Source organism: Notolabrus celidotus, chromosome 4 (genome assembly GCF_009762535.1).
Source record: "Notolabrus celidotus isolate fNotCel1 chromosome 4, fNotCel1.pri, whole genome shotgun sequence".
Classification (NCBI taxonomy): domain Eukaryota; kingdom Metazoa; phylum Chordata; class Actinopteri; order Labriformes; family Labridae; genus Notolabrus; species Notolabrus celidotus.
Window position 1 is genome coordinate 13,459,760 of NC_048275.1, and position 27,768 is coordinate 13,487,527.

General features: G+C 40.8%; 1 protein-coding gene across 2 annotated transcripts in view; it reads right to left on the bottom strand.

The window, feature by feature from the left end:
- Positions 1–4,699: 4,699 nt before the first annotated feature.
- Positions 4,700–27,768, bottom strand: part of lrmda (leucine rich melanocyte differentiation associated) — a 264,296-nt gene continuing 241,227 nt past the window's right edge. For both annotated transcript variants that reach the window (XM_034682535.1, XM_034682536.1), the window contains one exon: positions 4,700–6,224. In XM_034682535.1, coding sequence (XP_034538426.1) covers positions 6,145–6,224 — 80 coding nt within the window. In that variant the 3' untranslated portion in view covers positions 4,700–6,144. The remainder of the gene's footprint in view (positions 6,225–27,768) is intronic.

Genomic DNA, 27,768 nt, shown 5'->3' on the forward strand with positions numbered 1-27,768 from the left:
GGTAAATGCCAATATTTCCAGGGTGCTCCTTTGATAGGTTTGATTGTTTAAGTCAAGCTTGTAAAATCCATGGCTGATGATTTGTGACATGTTAAGGACTTGCTGTAGGGCCTTAGGGTGTGAGCATTAAAATGCAGATATGACATGTCTTCTTCCATAACATCTAGTATAAATACTTTATGTTTTCTGCCAAATGAATGTAGCTGTTGTATTAATGAGCAATAAAACAGAAACTGTCTCTTTTAATATGGATCTGATAAGATGCAGTCATTGGATCATATTGAATGTGTTTACTCTATGTTAATATGTAAGAAAATGTAGGGAATGTGATTTTACACCACGAACAAAGACCCCAAATTTCTCTCAAAAATTGCATCAAACAGTGTTTCACTTCAAAACAAAAAGCAAACAAAAACATGTTGCATTGTTGTACAATATTTAGCGGTGACACTGACAATGATTAATATTCATGAGGCTGCGACTTTGCAGCCCCTCAGGATGCTTAAATTAATTATGCTAACAGGGTCATTTAACTGCTTTATTCAAAGCAAGCAATTCTCGTGCAATAAATGACACAATAATTACGCACACACTCTAACAAGATGACAGTGACAAGTGGAGGAGTGACACACTCATCTCCATAAAGTACAAAGAACACATTTACACATGCACAACAAACAAAAAACTGAAGTATAATCCATACAGGCGAGATGAAGGAATAAAAAATGCTCGCAGTTTTATATCCGCTGCAGTGTTTCTCTGTTTGAGTAGTATATATGATTTATTACCACGTGTTATTATTTAGCGTTATTCATCTTCTCTGTCAGCACACACAGAGGGGTAATAGAAATGCCAGCAAGGTGGCTGATTTACTTAGTAAAATTTTCATATCAAGGCTTGCGAGGCATGATTGGAGTCTGTAAGAGTAACGGGAAATCATGCATTATGTAGGCGATGTGACACGACCTTGAGACTTCTCAGCAGAGACCATACATTACCATCAGAGCGACCTTCCCGTCCCCAAGATACATCTGATGTGTTTAAGGCTGTTTTACAATGCATTAGGAGGCCTTTACATGTGCTGAGCTCACTTTATTTGCTCATACATTTCACAGGAAGAGTTTAGTGTCAGGCTGATGGCGACCATTCACAGTGACTGAGTCACTTGTCGAGACGAATGAGCCTGTGGAAAGAGACCGCAGTGCTGGATAATAAGCATCTCAAAGCAAATTCCCACTTTTCCGTTTTTATTTCCTCCGATATACAGCACATTTACTATTCAGTGAACCCTGGCTGATTCCAGCTCATCATGTATTCTCACTCGCTGCGATTGATTGACCTGCATCTGAAGACAGAGAATGGATATAATTTTTCCCACCAAGTGGTGGGGCGTCAGGATCAATATTCTCACTGTTGGTTAAGCTTTTGCAACCTTTACAACATCGGCTCTGATCGATCTCTCTCACATAATTGTCTTCATTTTTCAAATCAAGTGATGCTTTTTTTCCTTTTGTTCATGCTGATGACATTTGGAATGCCTCCCGGTATTCATACATGACCCCTAGAAATACCCGAGGTAAAGGGCATAAAAACACAGATTCATTAACAGCTTACATTTATTGTCCATGTCTGCCTCTTTCCACTTTTCACCCCTCTGCTATAAACATGTGGAGAAAGAGAGGCCATGTTGTATTTCCATATAAAAAGCCCCATAATTACAGGGGGGATGAAGATGGTTGTTCCTCTTATCAGAGGAAATGATAAGGGAGGACCAGGCCCTGTGAAAGAACAGAGTCCATTTTGATATAATTGGCAGTGGAATTATTTATGACATTAATTGCCACATTATCGACTGGCTGTCAGCTCCTGTGTCAGTCTGTCCATCTTTCTTAGCAGAAAGAGCCAGCTCAGCCCGGTGCCCACTGACAAGCTAATTACTACAGCACAACCCTGAATGACAAATGTTACTCATCTAAGACCGGGGCCCGGATATAAAGGCTGACCCCCCCCTCCCCTCCCCCGACACTCCTCTGGGTGAAACGGCAGTGTGCTGCCAAATGTCTTCAGGTGCAAAAGAGGAAGAGTTCTTTTACAGAAGAGAGAAAGGTAAAGGGAGGAGGAGGTTTCTGGAGCCTGGAGGACGGTTAAATCTAAAATCTCACCCTGTCCTGGTTGCTGCTCTGCTATCAGTGGCCAGTTGTCACTCACGAAGACAAGTCCTTTTTTTCCTCCCTCTGCCTCCTTGTAAATTTGCATTAGCTTATGCCAGTCAGTCATCAGGCTGCTGGCTGATATGAGGTGACGTTTTGATTGGTCCTCAGTTTCTTTTTTTTGACAGTAAGTCAGACAGCATTGTGCCTTTTGGGGAGGTGAACTATGCTTGAGTTATATGAAGCTTGGTATTGTTGTGGTTTTTATTAATATAAAAATTAGACTTTGACTTGAGACAAAAAGACAAATGAGAAGAACCCACGTGACCGTTCCTTATCATCTGAAGTTTACAGGCTTCAAATCAATACTAATATTCTCAAAATGTTGTCGCCATAAGTCAATATTTAACTTCTGAATAAACATATGAGCAATTACTCCTAGAATGCATAGAGTAATCCTATCATTACAGAACTCATATACTACAAAATGATCAGCTTTATTACTTTGGGATCATCCTAAGAAAACATTGCAATTAGAGCACATGGTTTGATAACTCATTGCCATCTTAACATGTATTTTAATATTATTTTATGTCCATACACACTAACACGGTTATTAACAACATAATACTTAATTTAACCTGGCTTAATGTCACCATGTTGTGACCTGTTGACTGTAGAGTTGCAGTGACAAAGTGTCCTCAGATGAGGGTCAGATCAATACTCTGTAACGTGAACATGTTCAACTGGAACATCTCCGACAAGCAGAACTAGATCATTATAAGGTATATAAATCAAATATCTATATAAAATCAGCATCAAAAATATTTCGTGAATCAAACTACCATAGTACATTATACAGTATATAGTATTAACACACATTTTGACACAGGCAAAATGTGAAAAATGTTGCAATTTTGGGCCACAACTGAGACAGTATATTGTACATTAGTGTCTACAAAAGGTCTTTTTTCTTTCAATTAGAGAGGGAGAATTAGTGTAAGACAAGTGTTTTTCTTTTAAATATTTTCCATATATAACAAGGATTTTTCAGAGGTTTTCTAGCATTTTCTTACCATTGTATGCATTGTTTTAAAGGAAATCAGGTCTTTTTTAGAGCAAAGTGGAAATTAAAAACAGATCATATACGTATGTCTGAGTATTTATACATTATTCAGTTTTACGTTCCCAAACCTGGTTATAATTGGAATGCAGTATCAATCAAGTACTAATTTGGAGCTTCAGATAAAGCAAGTTACATGTTTGGAGTTTTGTTTCCCTGTTTTCACCAACAGGGTGACATTTAATTTCTAAGTTACAGATTAAAGGCAGCAGCAAAGCCTCTCTACAGAAACAGTGTTCAGGCATTCCAGCTGGGGCTCACAGAGGCACAGATACACCCAGACAATATTAAGGCACAGAGTTGTATCTTTATTTTGTGAGTGCACACAGAGACGGTGGCTCGTAGAGAAGCCTGCAGGGCTACTACAGCAGAATGTCACTGATCTGCTCTGATGAAGTGGCGTGCCATTTGTTCATCCAGGAAGTTCCCAAGGAGCAGCAGCGTCGACAGAGCTGAGGGTCACAGAGGGCATCGCCTACAGGTAGATCTGTGGCTCACACCTTAATTAATCTGCTGTGCATGATGCCAGGCATCCTATTCATCCCCTCACATACACACAGGCGCATGTCAGGCATATGTCAACCCGCTCTGGCACTCCCCGCCCATCCCATAATGCAGTTTGTGTTGGTGTGGCAGCTCGGGATGCGTCCCTGACGAGGATAGGAAGTGACACACACCAAACTCGGTGTGTCCCCCAGCCAGCTCCGGTGGCTTGGGGCCTGTCAATTCCAGCTCCATCAGTGGCACTGGCTCAATGGCAGTGCCTGTGACACATGTCACAAAGTTTTAAATGTCTGCTCTTTTCAGCAGGATGGCTGGGCGCGCGCCGCAGTCAGGGGAAGGATGACATTTTGTGTCGTGCGGGGGGAACTTGTTGTGGCTCCCCTCTTCCTGCCTCCTCCGGCTGTCAGTCCCACTTTCCTCTGAGCATATCAAAACACAGACAAATAAACCTTGTCATTTTGAAACGCCGGCACTAGTGACCAGGCTCCTGAACGGCATGTCAGCTGGAATATGGTCACACAGTCCTGTAGGAAGTGGTGTATAAACACGAGCAAGCACGCATGCTCTAACACGCACACAGTCTTGTGGACTAGCACAAATGTTTAAGCTAAGAGAAATAAGAAAGAAACCGATTCAGACATTGTGGACAAACATTGCATGAGGCTATCTCTGACCTTTCCTTCATCTGTCTGTGGATGATTGACGCGCTGGACTGGAGCTCAACTGGGTTTTTTCAACTCACAAATACTGCTAGTCTCCTCTTTTTCTCATCTCTGTGGTTTATTCATCTACTTCATCCCCACAGAAATACGTGATGTCATTTGCAGATGAAATGAAAAGTAACAAAGGGCGTTTAAGGTGTTCTCAAGGTTCATATATTTGCTTTACACAGGAAGAAAGTTAAAATACCCTGAGCCATGTATTAATTTAACAAGAGACACATTTTATTTAACCCTTTTAATCACCTGAAGGCATTCAGCTATTACAAGTTTGTGTCAGATTTATTACGTCATTCATTTGTTATAATTTCAGATTGGTATGTCGCCTGGAAAGCTTGAGATAAAATACAAAAATTGACATTACAAAACCATGGTTATTTTTAGATAGGGCATTACAAATAATTACAAAACTTAAAACCATGATGATTATAAAAGTATGAACAAATATAAGCATTTAAAAATAATACAGTGTATCATATCTGGAGAAACTGTCTCATTTGTAATTTAAAATATGCATTTGATGCAGCTGAGGAGGAAGCTGAAGGCTGAAAGGTACAAACGTGAAAAAAATCTCAGCATTATACATATTTATCTACCACACACTTCACTACCACTCTGTTCTTCCTTAAAGCTCATATTGGAATGGTTAAACTTAAAAACTGCATTCAATATATCTCTTTCAGAAAATAACACATGCTTACATATTTACACATGTATTCATTCAATAAAACTCAGTCAAACAAAAGGAGGATTCTGCACTCTGCCACAAATGACAAAACACACACTGAGGATGCCCCACGTTTTGACCAAAGATCTTAGGAATGTCTTACTAGGCTGTCTAAAGCTCCTGTCTCTGTGACGTCTTAATATTATCAACAGCAGTTATGTGTGGAAGATTGTGTGTGTGTGTAGAAAAGAGAGAGAGAGAGAGGGAGAGAGAGAGAGAGAGAGAGAGAGAGAGAGAGAGAGAGAGAGAGCGAGAGAGAGAGAGAGAGAGAGAATAAGAGAGATGAGACCGTGTCAGGCCCCAGGTGTGTGACCGTCACCCCTTTCACCCTTGATTAGTGGCGGTAGTGGACAGGTGATCCATCATGGCTGTCAAAGAAAAGGATGCAATTGGCCGGGTCTGTTTTTCACTGACCATGTGTAAGAGAAGGAGAGGGAGAGAGAGAGAGAGAGAGAGAGAGAGAGAGAGAGGAGAGAGAGAGAGAGAGAGAGTCAGTCCCTATGTGTGTGTCTGTATGTGTGTTTAGTGCATGTCTGGAGTTGTGCGGCTGCTGTTGCTTGGAGGCAGTCATGTCAGTGAGAGTGTCATCTCTGACTGTGACTTGGAGCTTGAAGCAGTGAGGCAGAGACAGACCCAAAACAGCAGAGGAGGCCTTTAACTATGAGGCCGGAATAAAACTTTAAAATCTTACCAAAAAAAAAAGGCATAACTAGAAGTATAATCTTCTCTAATGGCCGGAATAAACTTTAAAATCTTACAAAAAAAAAAGGCATAACTAGAAGTATAATCTTTCTCTAATGGGAAATCAAACGACTCAAATATCACCAGTGGTTATAATAAATAAGAGATAGATTTGATCCTTTTCTGTCTGTTTACATCCATTATAATTCATGTCCCTCTTTATGCCTGCGCAGCTGTCCATCAGAGCTGGTCATTCCGGATGAATCTGTTTCCTTCTGAGTGCTTGCCGTAGTAGACGTAGCGACATTTGCTGAATACCCCTGAAAAACAGAATGAGAGTTAGTGTGACTCTCATAAGTGACATGCATGTAGTGTAAGAATAAACACAAAAACATTGGCATTTTGTTAGCTAAAAAATGTGTTCACCACTTTTTATAGGAGAATGACTCTTGACCGTGTTCACATCTGGCTCCATAAATGCACATGCTGCAATTATAGTAACCTTTGTACTCTTTCTATTGTCTCTGACATTATTTTTAGAGACAGACGGACACCGAATATAGTTCTGCGGCACAAAATAAGCATTTGAGTAGGGATGTAAGGATACAATGAACTCAGGACACATTCAACACGATATAAAAATCAATACTGGGTTCACAATACAGTTTCTTCGCGATTGTTTAGGGTGTTAGCAACCAAACCCAAGACAGTCTTAAAAAAAGCTGTCAAAATGCACCTTTTCCTCAAGGCCCTTCCCCATTAGATAGTGTTATCCCCACCTACTCCACAGACCCCCTACCTGACCCTGTGATGCAACCTTGGGTTTCTTGAAAAGGCGCTATGTCGTTTGTGATGTGTTTGTGTTTTGCTGTTTTTATTGCCTTATGCCTCGGTCCCTTTCTTGTTGGGATAAATGGAAGTGTGTTTTTACTTTGAAAGGACACAAAAGGAACTTCCACTAAGTCATAAAGTTATGACGGCAAACAAGAACAGCTAAAAAGAGAATCAACAGTTCAAGTATTTAATGTATAAGCAGCTCCTAGATCATCTGTTATTTTGTCGTAACACTGTCGTAATATTGTCCGTTGTGGTTGTCATAACGTCTGATTGTTGTCGTACATTTGTCTGTTACATTGTTGTAACATTACGTGTTATGATGGTCTGTTATGATTGTTTTAACATGGTCTGCTACGATTGGGGTAACCTTGTCTAAGCGTTGTTTGTTACAATGTCTGTTACATATTTCCATCTCTCTGTTACCTGCAGAGCAGATATGGAGACACCACTCAGGACATGTACTTGAGGGGTAGAGAGCCCGAGATGGATTTCTTTCTTTTACTGATACTAAAATATAGAAAAATGCTGAAATAGCTGTCAAATATACTTTGATGTCCAAGTATTGTCTTTGAGTGGTGCACACTGGTGCATTATTATCCCCTACTGTCACTCGTCTGTATTTAGCCACAAACCCTGTGCTGTTTAAAAAAGGTATCCATATTCATTTCTGATCTCACCGATTTGAATCATCCCTTATGTGACGGATTTTTAACTATCTTGCAAGGCACCTTACATCCCATCATTTTATACATAATCACCCATATAAATGCAGTGTATGAATCACAAGAGATTATTTTATGAGCGTTCTTCTCTCTTTGAAAGTATTGATATTATTGTATGTTATTTAGCACTACAGTCCTTCATCAAACATAGGCGAGGGTGCTATAATTTATATTTATTCATATGTGTCAGATAGAGGTCAACTCAACACTTTTCCACCAAGTTTTATGAAAATCAGGCTCAAAGTTTTTCTCTTAATCTGCTGACAAACAACACACACACAAAATAGCTCTTTTTGCAGACGTAATCACCAAGGCATCTGATTAAATGGTAACCATAAAAAAGACGAATAGATTCTCTGTTTAGAGTGGTCATAAGCCAAATATGTTTTGAAGTACGGAGTAAAATGATCATAAATGAAAATAAAGACTTCCTTGTTGTCTGGAGTGCAGAGACTTATTTTGACAGACCCAGTAAGTCAAAATTACTCGTTTATAGCAATATTATAAAAGCATATTCAGATCCTTTAGTGTGCTGAATATGTAACTGACATCAGTTACAATGTGTTCTTTATCCTGGGAAACAAGGGGTCTCTGAAAATCACCCAAACTCAGTGAGACTACAAAGAAGCCCACAGAATGATGTAAACACAGAATGATGTGAGTGAAGGTTTTAAACACTAAATACAAAGCTTTAATTGAAGTTTGGTGACCAATGTGCTGCCTGTTGTTCTTAGACCTTACGGACACAGACATAGTTGTTGTAAAAAATGTCAAATGTGAACACAACCCCTGATTGTTAAAACTCCAGAGGGTAGATTTAAATGGCAGGACCATAACTGTTAGCAATTATCCAACTTTTATTAGGTATGGGTGGTGGGGATTAACAACAATAACAACATTAACAACAAAAACAACAACAAGCTGGGTTTTTTTTAAAGATGTTTTGAGCTAAAGTTCCTGTGGCTTATGAAAAAGACTGAAATTTGTGACCACAAAAGCAAACAAGACCATCAGCGTACACATTTTCCAGAAAAGAGTCTTCGTGAGTGCTACATTTGACTATTTTAAGAAAACAGAATGAGAATTTTGTTAAACACTTCATGTGCATCTTAACAAATTAGAATAGCACTAAAAGGTCCAATATTTGTATCAGTTATTTAAGAAATTATAAAATATTCTAGACTCATTAAAAGTAAACTAAATTGTGTCAATCATTTTTTTCATCTTTTGATCTTACAGCTCAAAAGATGTACGATCTCACAATATTAGAATAATTCATTTTGAGTAAATTACTATTCAAACAGAACAAATACCATTTGTACAACATGTAACCAATACCATGGGGACGACTGCTGGCTTTACAGTTGTCCAGAAGATCATCAACATCCTCCACCAGGAGGGTCAGCCACAGAAGGTCAATGCTGAAAAGACTGGCTGTTCACAGAGTGCTGTATCAAAGCTTATTAATGGGAAGTTGACAGCGAGAGGGAAGTGTGGTAGGGAAAGGTGCACAATCAACTGGTATGCCCACAGCCTGGAGAGGATTGTCAAGAAAAGTTGATTCAAGAATTCCGGAGAGCTTCTTAGGGACTGAGGTTGGTGTCTTTGCATCACTAGCCACCACCAACAGACGTCTTCAGGAAAGGGGCACTGTCACATTCCTTATATCAAGCTACTCCTGAGCCAGAGACGTTAAAAGAGTCTGACCTGGGCGGAGGAGAAAAGAATGGGGAGGCACATAATCCAAGTGAAGTCCAGAGTGAGTCTGTGGGGAGTATTTGGGATGCCATGTTATCTGCTGGTGTTGGTCCGCTGTGTTTTATCAAGTCCAAAGTCAACCCAGCTGTCCATCAGGAGATTTAAGAGCACTTCATGCTTCCATCTACTGACAAGCTTCAAGGAGATGCTGATTTCCTTGTTGAGCAGACTTGGCACCTGCCCACAGCGCCAATATTACTACACAATATAGTTTTTTATAAAATCACAAAAAACAACTTTCTACCACTAGTTAAAGATGCAATTTGTATACAGAACAAAATTAGCAAAGAGAAAAAAAATACCGCTTTACCAACAGGGGACTTAAAATCTGACACTATTTAAGGCTACTCACAGAACTACATGATACATATTCCCTGCCATATCTCTTTAAATGAGGATATTTGCCTCCAGCAAGCCAGATCAAGAGAGAGCCTGTGGATTGTGAGAAGACTTTGATTTTGTCTCTTTTAAACAACTCTTGCAGAGGAAAACAAATTGGAAGTTGAAGAGTTATCCTGAAGTTATACTGAAGAAGTTTAATTAAAGCAAAGTTACAAGAGGAAGGAATCCACCTTGGTGAGTTACTTTGAAAAAGTAGTTCAAACTAAAAAATGAGGAAACTGACAATGTATGCTACATGTGACACGACATATTAACAAAAAATCCCACACTAAAGATTTAACTCAAGTTGGCCAATTGCAAAAATGGTCAAGGTTTTCACAGGTCTTACATAAACCCTGCTTAAAAGTCAACCAACTCTTGAGAGCAAGAGCAAAAAAAAACAAAAAGAAGAAAAATCAAGATGGCCACCAGAGCCTTCTTGTACTAAGACGTGTGTTCCTGTCCAGATAGAGGGCTGCCCACAGCCCTGTTACTGCTCTGCTCTGTCTCTGATGTCACAACACTCACACCGCCACTTGATGATTGTGGCGAGCTGCTGCTAGGTGTCACCTCTCGCCAAATGAGGCAAGGACAAGTGGCATTAGTGCTGTCAATGATCCTCTGACAGCAGAACAGATACAGCTTTCGCCAGGCTTCTTAAATAGACATCAAGTGCATTATAAAAGGAAAGAGGAGGGGGCGGGAAGGCTGGAGACAGAGCAGGAAAGAAGAGACTTATGGGAGCGGCGGTGTCGCAGAGGGATGAGGGGTGCTCCGAGCGCTAAGTCCAATCACATAATCCAAAGAGACATTGTCAAGGGCGGGGAGAGAATGGCAACTAAGTGACAGAAAGCAGAGACGGGGACAGAGATACTGGTGCCATATTAGTGCCAAGCATATTCTGATGCCACCCTCAATTCTAACCAAACCTGACACATCGCTCTCTTCCCCCCTACTCTCTCCGACTCTTCAAAGTAGGCTCCACCAAGTCACACACACGCAAATATAAAGTACCCAGACGTACACACAAAGATACACACACACATACCAGTCCCTTGCAGCAGTAGTGGGTGTTCTGTCAGGCAGAGGAGCAGTACAACAGCAGCAGCAGCAGCAGCAGCAGCAGCAGCAGCCCACAGGCCCGGGGACAAGCTCAGTCAATCTAAATCTGGACTTTGTAGTGGAGCAGTGCTCATTTCCCCTCATAGCCCAGCTACTTGAGGTGATCCAAACACTGAAGTGTGAGGAGCTGTCACCTCCGATAAAATCCGGGACCAGCTCCATGCCTGCCTGCTCCCCTGGTGTGTGAGGGAAACATATACGTGTGTGATTTCTTGCGTCTGTGTGTGTGTGTATGTGTGTGAGTCTCTGACAGTAAGGTTGGGTTAGGCGGGGGAAGGAGAATTTCAGCTGCCGTGATTCGCCTAAGGATATAGGTGCCACGGCTGGAGACTGGGCTTGACACCACAGGACTTGGGGTGTCTCACAGTGCTCTGATCACATGGGCGCTGGGCTCTTTCACATATTCAAGGCTTACCCGGCGAGAAAACTCACTCTCTCCAGGAGTGGGGTTCTTAAAGAGATTACCCAGTGAGGTACCAGAACCATGGCTCCTTAAAGACATCACCTTGGGGGGATATATTTGTAGGTTGCAACCAAAGCCTTTCAGAGATAACCTTCACAGATGAAGGGACTAAAGCTAAAGATCCCTTGAGCCTTCACACTCTGCCGAGCTCGTCACGAGCCCACAGGGACCGAGAAGGATCGGAGAGAACACTTTCTGAGATTCTTCGGCACCAATCAGAAAGCTTTAGGGATGTGCGATCAGTAAATCAGCAACAGGGCTTGAAAAAACGTAATATAATCTGATATAAGGCTGGGCTCTGGTTGCAGGAGTTTAAAAGTTTCCACAACATTTATCATATTGTGCACATGATGAGTTCCTTCACAGATCATTTCTCTAATCTGGAACGATTGTTTGCTAGAAGTTAGCAACATCCAAACACAGGTGATCTCCTTTGAGCTCATGAGATTTCAGAAGGAAGCAGATTAACACCCTGATTAGTAATGACTAACTGTATGTAATAGTGCTTTGCAGTGAGAAAAAACAAAAGGAAAAGGTAAATATATTGGAAACAAATCCTCACAAGTTTTCAGAATTTTCTAGCAAGAACAGAGATTGTACCCATAAGTTTTCTTTCCACATTAGCATGCTAGCTATCATCAGCTTCAGGGCTAGAACTAAATTTTGCTTGGAAACATTCAGCAGCATAACATCTCAATACAGTTGTTCTGCTGTAATCTCATGTGATTTAAGAAAAAAAGGAGGAGATGTAAACAAAATGGTGGCTTACTACAATACACTCCTTTTCCCTCTCTCAGACATTGCTGATGTAATCATAAGGACTTTAAATCTTCAAAAGCAGACATGTTTAGAGTGATTATATAATCATATATAATGAAATATAATCTTGGCCGAGCCAACCATTTCTTAACCAACTTCCCCCCAAATCATCATATTTGCACAGTGACCATATTCCTCTCACATCATACTCAGTGGGAAGCTCAGTTGTTGTGCTGCTGTGTTAAATGTGTAATCCATTTAGACACCATTGATGTCCAGAGACATCATTTCCTGTATCTGTTCGACCCAAAAATGATCTGTACCAGTATCTGTCTTCTGATGGAAAACTGGACGTGGGTGTGACTTCTGTTAAGTTTTAGTATAGTCGAGATATAAAAACTATCCATGTCCATCTCATTGGGCTGAAGTGTATCCCAGCTGTCATTTGGCGAGAGGCGGGGTACACCATAGACAGTTCGCCACTCCATCATAGAGCCAACTTGTAGAGACAAACAAACATTCATGCACACTCTAACTTACAGTTTAGAGTCACCAATCAACCTCGCATACATTTTTTTGACTGTGGGAGGAAGCCGAAATACCCAGAGAGAACACACAGTGTGGGATTAGAACCAGGAAGCTCCTTGCTGTGAGTCAACAGCACTAACCAATGCACCATCCCTTTTATGAAAGTTTATATTTGAATTAAGGCTCATCCTTTTCGGATTCAGATAAACTGATGTTTCATTATCACTTTGTTGCTTATCTATTCATCAACAACTGAAAAGACAATGGGTAGCAAAAACTGGGTTACATTTTTGTTACAAGTCATTGGCTCTCACACAGCTACGCTGCATTAGCCACCATTAACAGCCAACAAATTCCTAGCTTAAAGTATTATAGCTAGCACAAAACTGTTAGCTAGTTAGGAAGAATAACTATCATAGCATATCTTGTATCAATACTAACGGCTAATGTTAGTTTAAAAAATAATTTGAATGCTAACATTAGTTGTTGTCAAATTGTAGCTTGTTAGTTAGCCTATGAAAATTAGTTTTAAAATGAAGTATGGCCCATTATCATAATTTGTAAGATTCCCTCCATTTATAGGATTTGAAAATCTTGAACACAGCAGCACCACATTGTGACAGCGTGTGAGTATAACATCAGAGGAAAATAGGCGCCACGTCCATATGATCAGCTGTCAGGAAGGTTGAGTGCTCCTTCAAACTGCTGAGACCAGTCTGAGAAGGAAAGGAGTAAGGTAGTAAATTAAGGTAAAATAGTAGAACAAATGACCAGGAATAGATCACTTTTTCCCAGCGGGTGAAAAAGTGCATGAATGTGTCTTAATTTTCTGTGAAACCTGACCCCAGCTCTACATATATTCCCACCACTACATTAAGCAGTGTGTTTTGTACATAAACACACTCCAGTTCGCTGAGTCCCCCTTCACAGTGAGAGCTCGCTCTTATTATGAGAAAAACCATGAGAAAGATGGTGCAGGTGGAGATAGAGAAGGGAATAACTGAGCCACACTCACTCTTACATAACACCTTGTGAGGCCGGGCTCATGCCTGTGGGGTTCCGCCTGATGAGCTGATACTTAATAACAAGTTGTACAGTGCCAGAGCCAGTGGTCTACAATATCCTCTGTGTATCCTGAGCCATGGCTGAGCACACTTGAATCAACACCCACAATCTCTACCATACGCACATTATCACAACTCATGCACACTTTCATCTCTTGCACACAAACACAGCACACAGTGGGAACAGTGGGGGCAGCCATTAAAGTGACAGATGAACAAAGTGATGTGGAGGCTAATGTTTCCATCATGCCCTGGTGGAGGAACAATCAGGCCTTTGTTGTGCATATGTCTCACAGCACCTTGTTGTTTTTAAGAGGAGTAGCTCACTCTCTTGTCTTTATTAAAGGCTGTACAGTGTGTTTCTTGTAGCCTCCTCTTGGTGATCGCTGCAGTGTAGGTTCATAGTCACACAGTCTGGTCTTTTCAGAGCTGATTACCCAAAGCATGTGTCCTCTCTACAGGGGCTTGATGGGCCACTCTGCCACAGTGTGAGTAAACCAGCTGTACAAAGCCTCAAATGAACAGTGCTCTATTTTCAAATCAACAAATATGGTCATAAAAGTTGTCATTTTTCTCTTGTGGATATGCATTTTTTTCTATTCAAACATAACATATTATAAAAAGAGGTCAGCTAACGTTACAAGGAATTTAAAATCAATAAATCTAGGCAAAACACTTGCAAAGTCAAAAGTATAGTCACTGAAACTTTATCGCCTTGATGTGTAAAATTAATAATGTAAGAAAGGCTTACAATTTGCTGTGAAACATACATGGTATTACTAAGCTTTACAAATGTCTAACTACTACAGTCCAGCTCATACACTTTGGTTCTAGTTGACAAACTGCTAACCAAATAAATGTTCAGATTTAGATTTTATCTGATATCCAGTGTCTACACAGATTTTAGCCTAAAAAATATAGTGCCACTGGATATCCTGAGCCTCAAATTGTAAGGACACTTCATAGAAAACAAATTTATAATCAGTTAGGGAGGCTGTCTAATTTTGAGCCACTGGATAGATAGCAAAAGTCCCGTCTCATACAAAGCTAGCCTGAGTTCCTCTATCCTCTTTCCTTTCAAGTCTTTCATGTCTTTCCACAGAGTGCTGCTGTGTGTAAGTTCACATAGAACCATATTATTCACCAGTTACAGTAGAATACAGCTATGGAAAATGTTACTTAGGAAAAACAAGATATGAATGACCTTAAAGTTCAACCAGGACTGCACAGTTCTCAACAATGTCTCTTGCTGCTTCCTCTGTTTATTACATGTGTTGCAGGGAGATTTGCAATACCCAAAAGAGTCTGACTGAGGCATCGCATTAGAGCAGCTAGTTAAAGTCAGGAAGGGATGAAAGAAGGACAAGATATCACTGTGGGTCTCAAATTATGCAGGTTATGACAGTCTGGGTTTATCCTAAGCTCCAATATTTAAACCTGTGTTAATCAGGCCATAGAGGGTTGTGGTGTTAAATATTTACAGGATAACCTCATTCGTTAGGCATACCAGTATATTGTAATACAAATAAACAGACAACATTAATCTAATCAATCAGATATATTGTATTACTCAATTACTTAACAAAGAGCTAAGTTCCATAGCTATAGCTCATAAGGGCATGCCAATTTATGTGTTTAGATTTGGCAAAATATATATCTTTCGTTTTATTTTGCAGCTGTGGGAACAAATTTTCAATCCATAACACTTGTTTACTCTTGCTAAGTGCTAACTCCTGAAAACTGAAAAAGTCAATCTAAAATCTCCTAACTGTACAAAAGTGTAAAACCGATCTATGTTAGCATATATTAATGATATCAGCAAAAAAAGTTCATGTTGTGATCACCCTCAAACTATTAGATATTATGGAGTTTTTCAGACAGACTGCAGAATATAACATATTGGAAAACATGCTTTTTTTTAGCTGAATTTAACTTGCACAGCCTGACTGAACCTGCAGGGATATCCACTGCATTAAAACACAACACACAATTGTGCATGCATGCACACACACTTTTACAAGAGATAGAAAGAGAGAAGTCAGAGAGAGGAGGGAGATGGAGTGGGTTTAATGATTGTTCCCTGCATACAATCAGCTTGACTCTTTTCAAGGGCCATCAATATGTCACAGAGAGACACATCCAACGGATGTAGCTTTTAACATCAAGGTTATCTATTCTCGGCATGGATAGCCCCCTCCACTCCTGTTTCTCATCCCATCTCCTTTGCAAATCTTCCTCCCCTCCCGTTTCAACTGCTCCCACTCTTCTTTTTACCCCTCTACACACGTTTTTCTTATTTTCTCTCTCTGATTCCTCTCCTCCCCTCATTGAATTCTCTTGTTTTCTTTACTTTTTTGCTTCTTCTCCTTTTCTGTCCTGCTCTCTAGTTTGGCCACTTAACCAACAATTCCATCAGTGCTGCCATCCATCAGTGCAAAAACGCAATAAGAAAAAAGCCAATTAACAAGGCAATTACACTTTCAGTATTATCTCCGAGGGCTGAAATAACACTGCTGGGCAGGTGGGGGTGGGGTCAGCCAGGGCTGAGGGCAGGCATCCATAAGAGTTGGTGCAAGAGTGACTTATGGGCTCGGGGCGTAGGCTGCTGTGAGCCAGGGCTATTATTGTGGACACGATTCATCTCCGGCTGTCCTTTTATCAGTTCAGCCCAACGTCATGAGATGGAGTCGCCACCTCCTCTCTGCAGGGAGGCCTGCAGATAGATAACCCCCCTGTGTCCCATAAACCAACAGCCAGTGGACTGGTTCAGCCTACAGAGAGACGGGCTGGCACACAACATGCTGCCATGCATCAAAACGGAATTGTTTCACTTAGTAGTGGTTTGCTGGGTATGTTTATTAGTGTTTGTGCATTAGCTAATGAGGAAACAATAACTTTAGAGAATACTCTTATTGAAAACACTTTGCTATAAGCCTGGTTTTACAGAGTACAGTGGGTTATTTTAATAGAGGACACATTTTCTCGAGTAATATATTTGCCATTTTGTGGCCCATCTACTAAGAAAAAGCACCGAAACATAAGCTTTAGCATTGCTTATAAAACTGGCATGTGGCATTGTTAATTGCTAAACTTTGTTGAAGAAAACACTTTTTGTTGTTGTTTAGGATGAATATAAAATCATAATACAGCAACACTAGAGAACTCTGTTGTTAATGAATGGGCATTGCCAATTTGAACCAACCTAGCCACAGAACTACAGACATAGGAGCCATGAAAAAGCCTGTTCCTGATTCTTTTCCAGCAAGCACAAGAACAAAACCCAACTGTTTCTAAACCAAACAGACTGTCATAATAAGAGAAACAGAGAAATTCTAGTACAGGAGATACTAGGGATGCAACCATAGGGTTAGCCCAAGGTTCCATACCCATCTCAATTTTTGGTCATGTTATCACTTCAAGTTTGGTTCTGACAGCCAAGGACATCGGAGTAACTCCACCCCACGTAAATTTAGCGCATAGTGATTGGGTATTTCCTTGTTAGGGGGAGTTTCCTCATCCCATGAACTCCAGGCACACGCAAACAAAGCCAATTCAGAGAGCAATGGAAGCATTGAAACTAGTTATATCAAAGAAAACGAAAAGAATCATATATCATATCAAATACAATTGAATATTGAACCATGGAACCAAGTGTTTCAATTTTATATGGAGAATTGTTGCATCCTTAAGAGATACTTGGCATTCTTCACAACAAAAAAAAGGTGTATATGTTGACACTGATATCTGCAAAAGACAAGTTTGACAATATTGGCTAATTGGATGTCGGCAAAAACCCTATATTGTGCATTAACTTTCTGTACAATTGTCAGCAACAAGGAAAAGATGGTTTATCAGTTTACATAATAATCTATAAAGCAAGCATTTACTGTGATCCTACTTGTTCTGCATTTTTCCCCCACATAATTGGAGTATACAAGTAATATGCTGATATTTATAGCAGGAAAGTGAGTGCTGGAATGATTTTTCAGCTTCTTCAAAACTTAATTTCTCAGAGATTTGTACAATAAAAAATGTACACACTATGTGTATAAATGTAGATAGACACAAACTTTGTCTGGCTGAGTGAAAGAGAGAGAGAGAGAGAGCTGTAACAAAAAAGAGTAAGAGGGAACTTCACCTTAGTAAAATATATTGATGGCACCTTCATGAGGAATATCCTATTGTCATTTTTATGATGCACATTTCTCACAAAAGCAGTGATATTTTAATATGACACGTTGACACTAAATCCATTCTTACTCCATCTTTACCCTGCTGATAGACTTGTCTGTCAATAAATTAACCATATAAACAGCTGAGGTGTCACCCTTCTCTCTAGGGTCTCAAACAAACTCCTGCGTGTAACTTTGAAAATTGAAGTGACATTTGTCCTCTCCCAATAAGAAATATTTAGTCCATTAAACATAAATAGCTGTCATTATGATGCATGCCCTGGGCTCAGGCCTTCCCTGTTCCCCCTCCTGGCTGTTTACTGCGGCCAAACAACTGCAGCGCCTGCATGTTTTCAACTTCAGCTTATTGATTAAACTTTTAAATAGCTGCCATATAACCCTGGGACATCAGGAAGATTAATTTGCGTCAATGTTCATCTGTAATTCATTAGCCATTTATACTCTCCACATCCACACAGGCTATCAGGGAAATGCGCCCCATTTTTCACCCAGGCAGAAGCTGGGGAGACGGCAGTGGAAAAGAGGAATGGAAGGAGGGCAGGACAGACAGGAAGGAGGGGATGATACCGCCCACAACAGAAGAAGAAGGGTGCACAGTAAGGCACACAGGACAGTAAAACATCCCATAGATTTAGTTTAATATTGAAAAAAAGCACACAAATAAATGATGCTGTTCTGTAGAAACGGTTAGGATATGTACCTAATGTTAGCTATCAGTTGTTGAATATATTGTAATTTGCAGTAACAGTCCTGGCTTAACAAGCTCTCAATGATATACCTGTCCATCACACAGACGAAACACAACATACCTGTTGCTCTCTCTGTTATTATTGAGTCCTAGACGTCAGAGTTTGCAAATACTTCTCACCAGACAGCCTGGCATGTTGTATACTCCCTGTCAGTCAATCAGCGGTCAGACTGTTACCCATTCAAACATCATGTTCCTCCTACACAGAAAATATTCTAACACACAATGTGTAAAAACTAGGGCTGCCCTCTGGAGTTGACTGAAAATAGTCAATGAAAAGAGTTTTAGTCATCCAAGTTTTCATGGGTCGGACAGTCGCAAAACAACCACAAACACAAATCTATCAGTAGTGTAAATACTGCCTTCCCTGATGACTAAAAGTTCTTATTGTTAGCAAAAGCATTTTACATAAGCTGTATCCCAACTCAGGGGCTGCATCCTTCGAGGGCACATTTCAACTACTAATGCGTACTGGTGCATTTAAGGCTATCCCATTTTGAAGGCTACAAATGCATACTGCTTGTCCCCCGACATGAAGGATGCATTATGTGTGTCCTTCTTTGACCAATATATCTCTTTATCCATTGGGCGCCAATTTCATCTAGATAGCAGACTCTTAAGTATGAAACGCATATTACCTTTAAATAAATAGGTTATTAAGTCGGGTGATCTCAGTTACGTTAGATTGTTCCGGTACAGCTTTCAAGGTTGATAATTAGAGGGATAGGGTGAGAACAGCTAGTGACGTAAACAGGAAGTCCCATAAAGACAGATTGTCTCTTTCAGTTAAGACACAGCAGTCTACATAAATCCGGGTTCTTTGATGGAAGCAGGGCCAGAATTGGGACACGGTTTAAGCTTGGTAGGCTCTTTTAAGGAAAGTGTGTCTCAAGCATAGACTGTATCAATAATGGACGTAGTATCCGTGACGTCACCCATCTGTTTCTGAAGCACTGTTTTAAAGCAAATCGGCGGCGGGAGCCATATTGGTTATGCTGAACTCAACCAGTCAAAGTGTGACGTAAAGAGGCGGGGTTTGAGCCTCATAGCCAACAGCTACAGTGTTCCCGCCTGTCAATCAAGTCAGCTGTGCCTCTCATTGGAAGACTCGTAATCTCAATATCTTTGAAAGTACCAAGTTATGAAAAAATTCACCCCTTACAGTGTGTGCTGATCGAGAAATGAGCTATCCAGACTACACTCGTCTTTTGTACCAGGCTGTAAACATGTTTATATGTGCTGTAAAGATCGTCTTTTTCCCATTCATGTGAATGTGACTTCCGACACTTCCGGAGCCAGCCTCAAGCAGATCCTCGATGAAATACAGTTTTTAGCACTTCCGCATTGGACTCATATTTTTAGACCGGAGGTTGCCGCTTGGTCTCAAGTGAGTTAGTGAAAAGTAGAAAGATATATAGTTGAGACAATGAAGCACATATTTTCCATTTATAGCTCAGTTACAATGGGCAACAGAAAGTCACCATGATTGTTGCAACCACACTCTTTAGCCACCTTTCTTCACCGTTTAGCTAGCTGGTTAACAGCGACAAGTCAAGCTGAAGCTAACTGAATTAGCCCAAAGAAACTAGAGGTCTCTCAACTACAGCTGGGATGACGTCAGAGGGAGAGGAAAAATGTTCACCTGAAATGAAATGAATGTTTAGTCTCCTTGCTGGAATTTCAACCGTTCACGATTACTACTCTTGGCCTTAGCATGGATGCTAACAGACAGCTTGCTTCATATGCACTGTAAACTTGATGGTTTATGGCCTTAATATTACGGTTAAAGTGTTGCTTTCAACATTTATTACAAAACATACATATGAAAATTGAATTAATATAAAGTTGCAATGGGTTAACCACTGACGACTAGCCAACCAGGAAATTCTTAAGCCCTAATTTAAACACCCTCTCAAGCTTCAATTCATTGTGATGTATTATACTTTTCCTCCTGTTATTGCAGCACAATCTTTCAGTAGGTGTTTATTTGTTTTTGACTCCATAGGTAGGTGGGGGGATTATTAAACTATTGGTGTAGAAGTGTCCAAAAGTGAAACAGAAAGATATAGAGGAGAGATTTAGGAACTGTGTGCATGACTCAGATAAAAACAATACAAACACGAGTGCAAACAAAGGATGAAAAAGTGGAAGTGTGTGTGTTTGTGTGTGTGGGTGAGTTGAAAGATTTGCTATTGCCACAGGCTGATAGGCTGTCAGGGGAAGGTTGCTGGGTCATGGCTCAAGCAGCTCTGATCAATACCAGGTTGATTTTACCACATGATTCTCCTTAAAGTGCAACAATAACACACTCTGTATGTTTTAGATGCTGCAGGAACTGTTATAGGGGTGGCCAGGTCAAAAGTGATGAAAATAAACCGAGAAATGTAATTAATAGGTGGAATAAAACATATAAATCAATAATTAGACATGCAGCGGTGCTCACACTGTGTGTATCGGTTCTGTTTTTGAGCTTATCAGCAAATAAAAAATGAAACTTTATCACTGTCAGTTCACTAAATGGCTATAATCTAACACTTTAAATTGGGGATGGCATTATTCATTGATGGGTGAATTACTGTTATAACCAGATGAATGCCTATCAGTCTTTGTATTTTAAACTTATGAGGATGGGGAGGAAATTGAATTCTGGGGCACATAAATTTTGACTGAAGAGAGAGAGATTACTGTTGTGGGGGGTCTGATGGAAAAAAAATGGTGAAATTAATTTCACTGACATTTATTCCACAGACGGCCAGAGGAGAACACTGGTTACAGTAGCTCTGCAGGCTGCAGATAAGAGGAGGGAGGTTTAAGGCGCGAGGAGGGGAAGGAGGGGAGGATCAGACAGTTTACAAAGTCCCCTTGTGGTGTCTTGCTCAAGGCATCCAACATCATGTAGACAACACACACTTTGCATATGAACACACACAAACTCTCCTGTAAGCAAAATAATGACAAGTATTTACTGCTGGAGTCGTTGAAAGGGTTCGTTTATCCTTAAGGGCACACGAAACCACTAATGACGCCAATAATCATACGAGCTCATTTTCTCTGTCAACATGTGGATCCCAAATCACCACACAAGCACACCACGCCTCCTGACACTGATCGATTGTGTTCTTCATTAAACCCAGGATTTCTAATTAAAAGAAAAGCACAGATAAGTGGTTCAAACCTCCGACCGAAATAGGAAAAAAAAAAGTGAAAACCGCAATTAGGGGTTTGGCTGTGTTCGGTAATGGTGCCGTTAATAAGGGCGGCTGGCGAGTCACTCAATGAAGGTTTAATCACTGGGACAGGATTCAATAACAAAAGAGCGTAATATTAATCACCAGAGAGTGATAACTTCACTGTTCATCTCTTTGACATTGGAGGAAGGGATGAATTAATGATGCTCTCCATCTGAACACATTAAATAATAATTATCAGGCAAAACAGCATGAAAGGGACTGCATAATGAACCCCATTGTCAGGTCAATTACAACCACATAAAACTGTTCAAAGGGAAGTAGCTTGTTACTAGATAGCCGGGCTAGAAAGGACAGCAGTGGCTTTATCAAGGGAAGGTGTGCTCAACCTGTGATGTCGGGACTTTAAATGTGTTGAAGGGTTGAAGCGGAGTTTAAACTTAGAGGGCACCGAGACTGTCTAGCCTACTGTAAAAAAGCTAGAAACGTTCAGCGAGGCGTTCAGTGTCGAAATTGGGTAGCAAAAGATAAATGACGTGACAATGACAGTGTTTTTCTGGCTCGAAAGCAATGTCAGTCGCTAAGTGCCATGTTAACTAAACTCAACCACACAGACAATGATGGACTTCACGCGTCACTGGACAAAATGGCACCTCGCTACCTGTCAGTGGCAATTTCCATCAAATCAAAGATGGCGGGCAAATTTTGCCACGAGAGGGACTACTGCAGAAGTTTTACACATGCATAAAAAACACGCAGATAATAATGGCGTGCATTGTGGAGTAGTTTCTTCCTTCATCACACCATGAAATCGACAATGGCTGTTCCTTCAGTCAGCAGCAGGTACGTCAAGTTGTCCTCTAGCCTCTCTTTTCTGAACTCAACATCAATTACCGCATGGCTGCTACCACTCTGAGACACTCTCTTAAACAAACAGCCTGGCAACCTCCAGCGTGACACATATCAATACTAATCTGACGTCTTGTTCCACAGTTGTTCCCCTCAGACCTCTGGCTGGCTGCACCTGCCTGACCGGAGTGCCCAGGGTTGGCTGTACTCCTTCACACTTCCTTCCCCTGCAGACATCAAACACTTATTACTCCCCATCCAGGCCCTGCTAACTGACTGGCCTGTCTGGGCCACACGGGGACCCCATTATTAGAGTCATTTCAGTGCCCATCCTGACGCCTGTTAGGCAGTTCTCTACCTGGGGCTCCTGCTCCCTGCCTGCCCGACTGAGTGCCTGGCCAGCCAAACAGTGATTGGACATGACATGGTGACAGAAAACAGGGGAGAAGGGCAATAGAAATAAAAGAACAGAGATGGCAGAGTGAGGCGGACAGAGTTGGGGAGAGAGGAAGGTGGGTATGTTAGCAAGGGGCCCTCGTGGCGCAGGGCGTGCCTATCAACACGGATGAGCGTTAGCCGAGAGCCGCATGTCACAATGATGGAGGGGCCGGATCACTCACATCAGAGCTTCATCTGACTGGAAGATATCAATCTCCGGGCCTAATCCGAAAGGACATGGTAAAATATCCTTTAACATTGCTCTCCCATCCTGCCTTTGTGTGTCCCCTGCTTCTGTTTCTCTCCCTCTCACAGCTGAAAACGTGTGTAACCTTCATTGTTGGACCTCAATCGACCACACTCATTTTCACATCCCATTTCCTCTGTCTCCAGCACTGACAGTCAAATTATGATGGACAAAACGGCACCTTGACATGCAGTGGTTTTACACACTTTGTCACAACATGTGGTGAGAACAAGAAAGAGAAATAAAAAGTGAAGTTCACTACACAGGTGCATGTGGATAAAGGATTCTGTATCTTGCGTTAAAGGATATTGGAAAAACTAAAACTTGTGTTATTACTTGTGTTCAAGTAAAATGTGAATTAAGCTAAGCACGTTTTATTGTTTCAAGTTATTTATTTATTTCTTTTGGGGGTGCCTTTATTAGATAGGACAGTTGAAGAGAGACAGAAAATGCAGACGGTCATGGTTGGAAGTTGCGAGCAAAGCCTCTGTATACAGGGCACACTTAAACCGCCAACTATTCTAAGCATTGCTGCATTCAGGGCCTGTGTCCACTAACAGTTTTTGTTGCTCTGGCGTCACCACTTTCTCATGTTCAGATCACTTCTTACTTACCTTTATTGCTACTAGGTTAGACAGTCACCTGATGGCAGTTCTGCTCCTCTCAGGAGTGATCGCTAAATATCTAATAAATTGCTCTTGATGCTTAGTATTTGGTTTATTTAAGGACATTTATCAACAATGGAAACAAACAATTTCATGGCTTTTGAAAAATGCTCTTGATCTGGAAAGAGTACCTTCGAAACTACAGGTCTGATTAGTTATCCTCTGCAGTCAGTATTAGAAGCCCCGCCTTTTCTTGACTTTGATTGGTTGGTGCTTGAGAAGTGACTATGACAGGCTCGTCAGTATTCCAAAAGTTGAACATATTTCGACTAAGAGCACTGCGAGTACAGCGACAAAAAACTGCTAATTCTGAGGGTGTTTTTGGACTCAAGACGCTAAAAACACTAAGCTGCATTGGTTTCATGTAAAACATGGCTGCTACCAGTTTTACTAAACAAAAAGTGAACACAGGCCCTTATATACAGCATCTTTTTTTAAATGTATCTTTGTTAAACTGACTTAAGAACATCCTACAATAGGAATTAATGCTGATTGCTGTCTTTTTTATTGTAAATACAAAAGGTTATAATTCAATGCCATAATTTCAATATAAACAATCTTTATTGATCATCTGCTTATACAAGTGGGCAGTGAAATATAATGCCTGCATTGCAAGGCCATGTAGTAAAACACCTGAGTTTAACTCTTAAAGACTAATTAAAATGAGAGGAATGTAGAATGAAAATAAAAAACAGATAATATAATATTTGAAAATAATGAATTTCAATGCGGAATGTGCAGTATTTGTGCATTTGTGTTGTACATCATGTACAGTCACAATTCCACTGTGTGTTATGTAGATTAACAGTGTAATCTGGGGCCTTTAGTGAGCCACATGCAACAAACACATTTCTACAGGTTAAAATGATGAAAAACTATTCTTCTTGACACCATAAGCTGCTCAAAATTATTGCTTTTCCAAATTGCATGCCGTCATTTCCTGCCAGGTTTTTAAACAAATGAACCTCCAGTAGCCAATCAGGTGTGAGGCAGAGGTGATGATAGGTTTGTGTTGTGTGGAATATTTCATACCCCTCTGGCCTCCCTGTGTCCCATTCAGATGGATGGCTCCACTGTAACTCTACTTCTCTTAATTAATATGACATATCCCCTGTTCATATGCAGAGAGTGAGGGAGGGGGACACAGAGATAAAGGTATGAGGGAATGATTAACTGTGCATCTGTCCCCTGCTTGTGAGAAATGATCCTGCCTCTTCTGCTCTCTCCAGTCCTCCCTCCCCTACTCTCCTCTCTTCATTTCCGTCTCCCTCACTTTCTCTTCTCTCCTTCTGCACTCCTCTCTCTTTCTCTTTGGCTTTATCTCCCTCTCTCTTACTCTCCACTGCCCCTCTTCTCTCCTCTCCTCTACTTTCCCCCCTGACACTCTCGGACAGTCCCCAGCCCCCTGCACATCTTCTGACAGGTAGAATAATAACGCTCGTACATCACTGCCCCGAAAAGTCCAATAACCTAAATCTTCACTTGCCACACACCCCGGGACTCAATTACTTTATTGACATGTAATCTTCATAAGGGGAGAAATATTGAGCATGTAAGGTCAGCCGGTTATGAAGACATATTATCATATTATCTGCATGAGGGTTGTAGGGGCTAGGACCTGACAAAGCTAATTATAATGGTACATGTTTCAGAGCTCAGAGCGTATTATCTGCTTGGCTGCTTGGTTGAGCCACAGCTGAGGTATAGAGGAGAAGGGGATGAGATTTCAAACCTAATAGGGGCTGGGTGTCATCTCAGGGCATGGGAATTAATGAAGCCAAATATTATCGACTGCACATCACAGCGCTAATATCCTTGATTTGTTCGTTGTATTTGTCAGGATTACCTCGCCATAGTCTAATGGCTAACAGCAGATCGCAATTCAAGCTGACCAAGGAGACGATACAGTAAGAAAATAGATATCCCTTCAAGTATTGTATGAAAAGTCTAAATTAGCTGTTAGCGCTGAAGCTGGAGCCGTTCTTCAGCCGAAATGTCACATGGGGTTAGTGATGGCAGGGGGGACGGACGCCCATGGCTGTTATTGCTTCTCTCCCAAGGTTATCTTACTATTGTCCTCTCAGCTGCCTGCTACAAAAACAAGGCAATCATACAGCATATTCTAAACTAGGTGCTAAACAACGTACAATGTAGATATTTCTTTACCATAAGGGTTTAGGGAGGAGAACAAATAAAACCAAGCTTGTTATTCTAATAATGAACACAATGGATCAGAGTACACAAAAGAAAAAGTGGGCTAGCCCTGAGACATTGCATCTCAGGGTCACAGTGTGCACACTGAGACTCGCACCGCAAGACATGTGCACATGTTCATTTCACTTTATCTAATATCATGCCCTCTTCCCCTATTTCTATCCAATTTCTTAGCTTAGATCTGCAGCTGGAGAAGATGCCTAAAACTGTGCTGAGCTGCGGGCCAGCGCTGCCAAAGGTTACGTGTTAACACTCGCTAATGGTGTCAAATGGAGAGACATATTTTTGCTTTCTTTCAAAGGTCTTCAGGCACTCGACACTCCAAACAATGAACATTTCTACTTGCATGCACTTAGAAAAATCAGTTTTCAAAGTTTTTAACCTTTTGATTCAATTTTCCAGCACTAAGTCTTGAAACACAAGAAAAGAATAACATCTTTCTGAGCATATATACAACAAGAGTTTGACGGCGACCAAGTATGAAGGTTTAGTTTTTAATGCATGTTTGTCATGAAGGAGGAGGAATGAAGCAAACAGACTTTTAAATCACAACAATCTGGGATAAATTCGTGTTTGACCAAAATGACTCAGTCAATCCAATCATCTTGCACTGCAGCGACATAACATGCCAGAAACTATCTACGAATCACATTATGATGGTGAAATAACTTGTCCTCTCATATTATCATGACAGGGAAACCTGCTCCGTCTGTTTAAAGCGACTTAATCAGCAAATCAAAGTGACAGATTAAAAGGTTGCATTGGACTTCAAAAGCATTTCAGTGACCCCCCTGGTCTTTTCATTCTGGTTGAGCTGGAATGTTGATGCTGGAAAGTACACAGAAGAGCAGCTACTGCCTCTTACCAAGGCTTTCCTTTTATACTTTAAGAGAGATATAATGCATGACAGTCTGAGTAAACTGCTCAGACACTCATATCCAGATGTCCTTACAGAATTTAAGAAAGCCAGGACAAGCTGACCCATAAAATCTGCGACACCATTTGGTTCAGCTCAGATGTGGTTCATTCAGTGAATCTGGAGTAAATAAAGGCTCCGATCCATACAGTGTTTGGGATAATGGTTTTCTCCTAGCCTGATGCAATGAATAATCTAAATGGCACTTAATGTGTGCTATGCTGATACTCCAACAATAGTTTGTGTTCAGACATCACAGCTTAGTGTCTCCCAATTGTATTTTGATGCCGAGGCAGTTGACAATAAATCACTGGATTCACCGGTGAGTGAGAAAAACAGTTTAGACAACGGCCCAGTGGAGCTTACCGTAATTGACAGATGAGTTCAGCTTCTTCCACCACGATAGCTTTGGAGCACTGAGGGTACCTGAGTTTCAGTGATTTTGTGTCAGTGTGTTTTTATATGCATGATAAGGTTGTACCAACAATACTCCAAATTAACAGTGTCCACAGTTATGCTCAATTGGAATGATGCTTTGTAAACTTGATGTGTCCAAGCATCAGGAAATATCCATCCTTTGGTAATTTAATAACATTTGTGTTGTCTTCAGAAGAAACTTATAGCTGATGGCAGTAGCATTGGCATATAAATGTTGTGCCAACTACTTTCAGTTAAGCTTCTACATGCTGTGGTGTAAACTTTTGTCTCAGTTTAAGCTATGAATTGGTAGGCAGTGGTTCCCCATTGCAATCTGTACTGTTCAGATTCATAG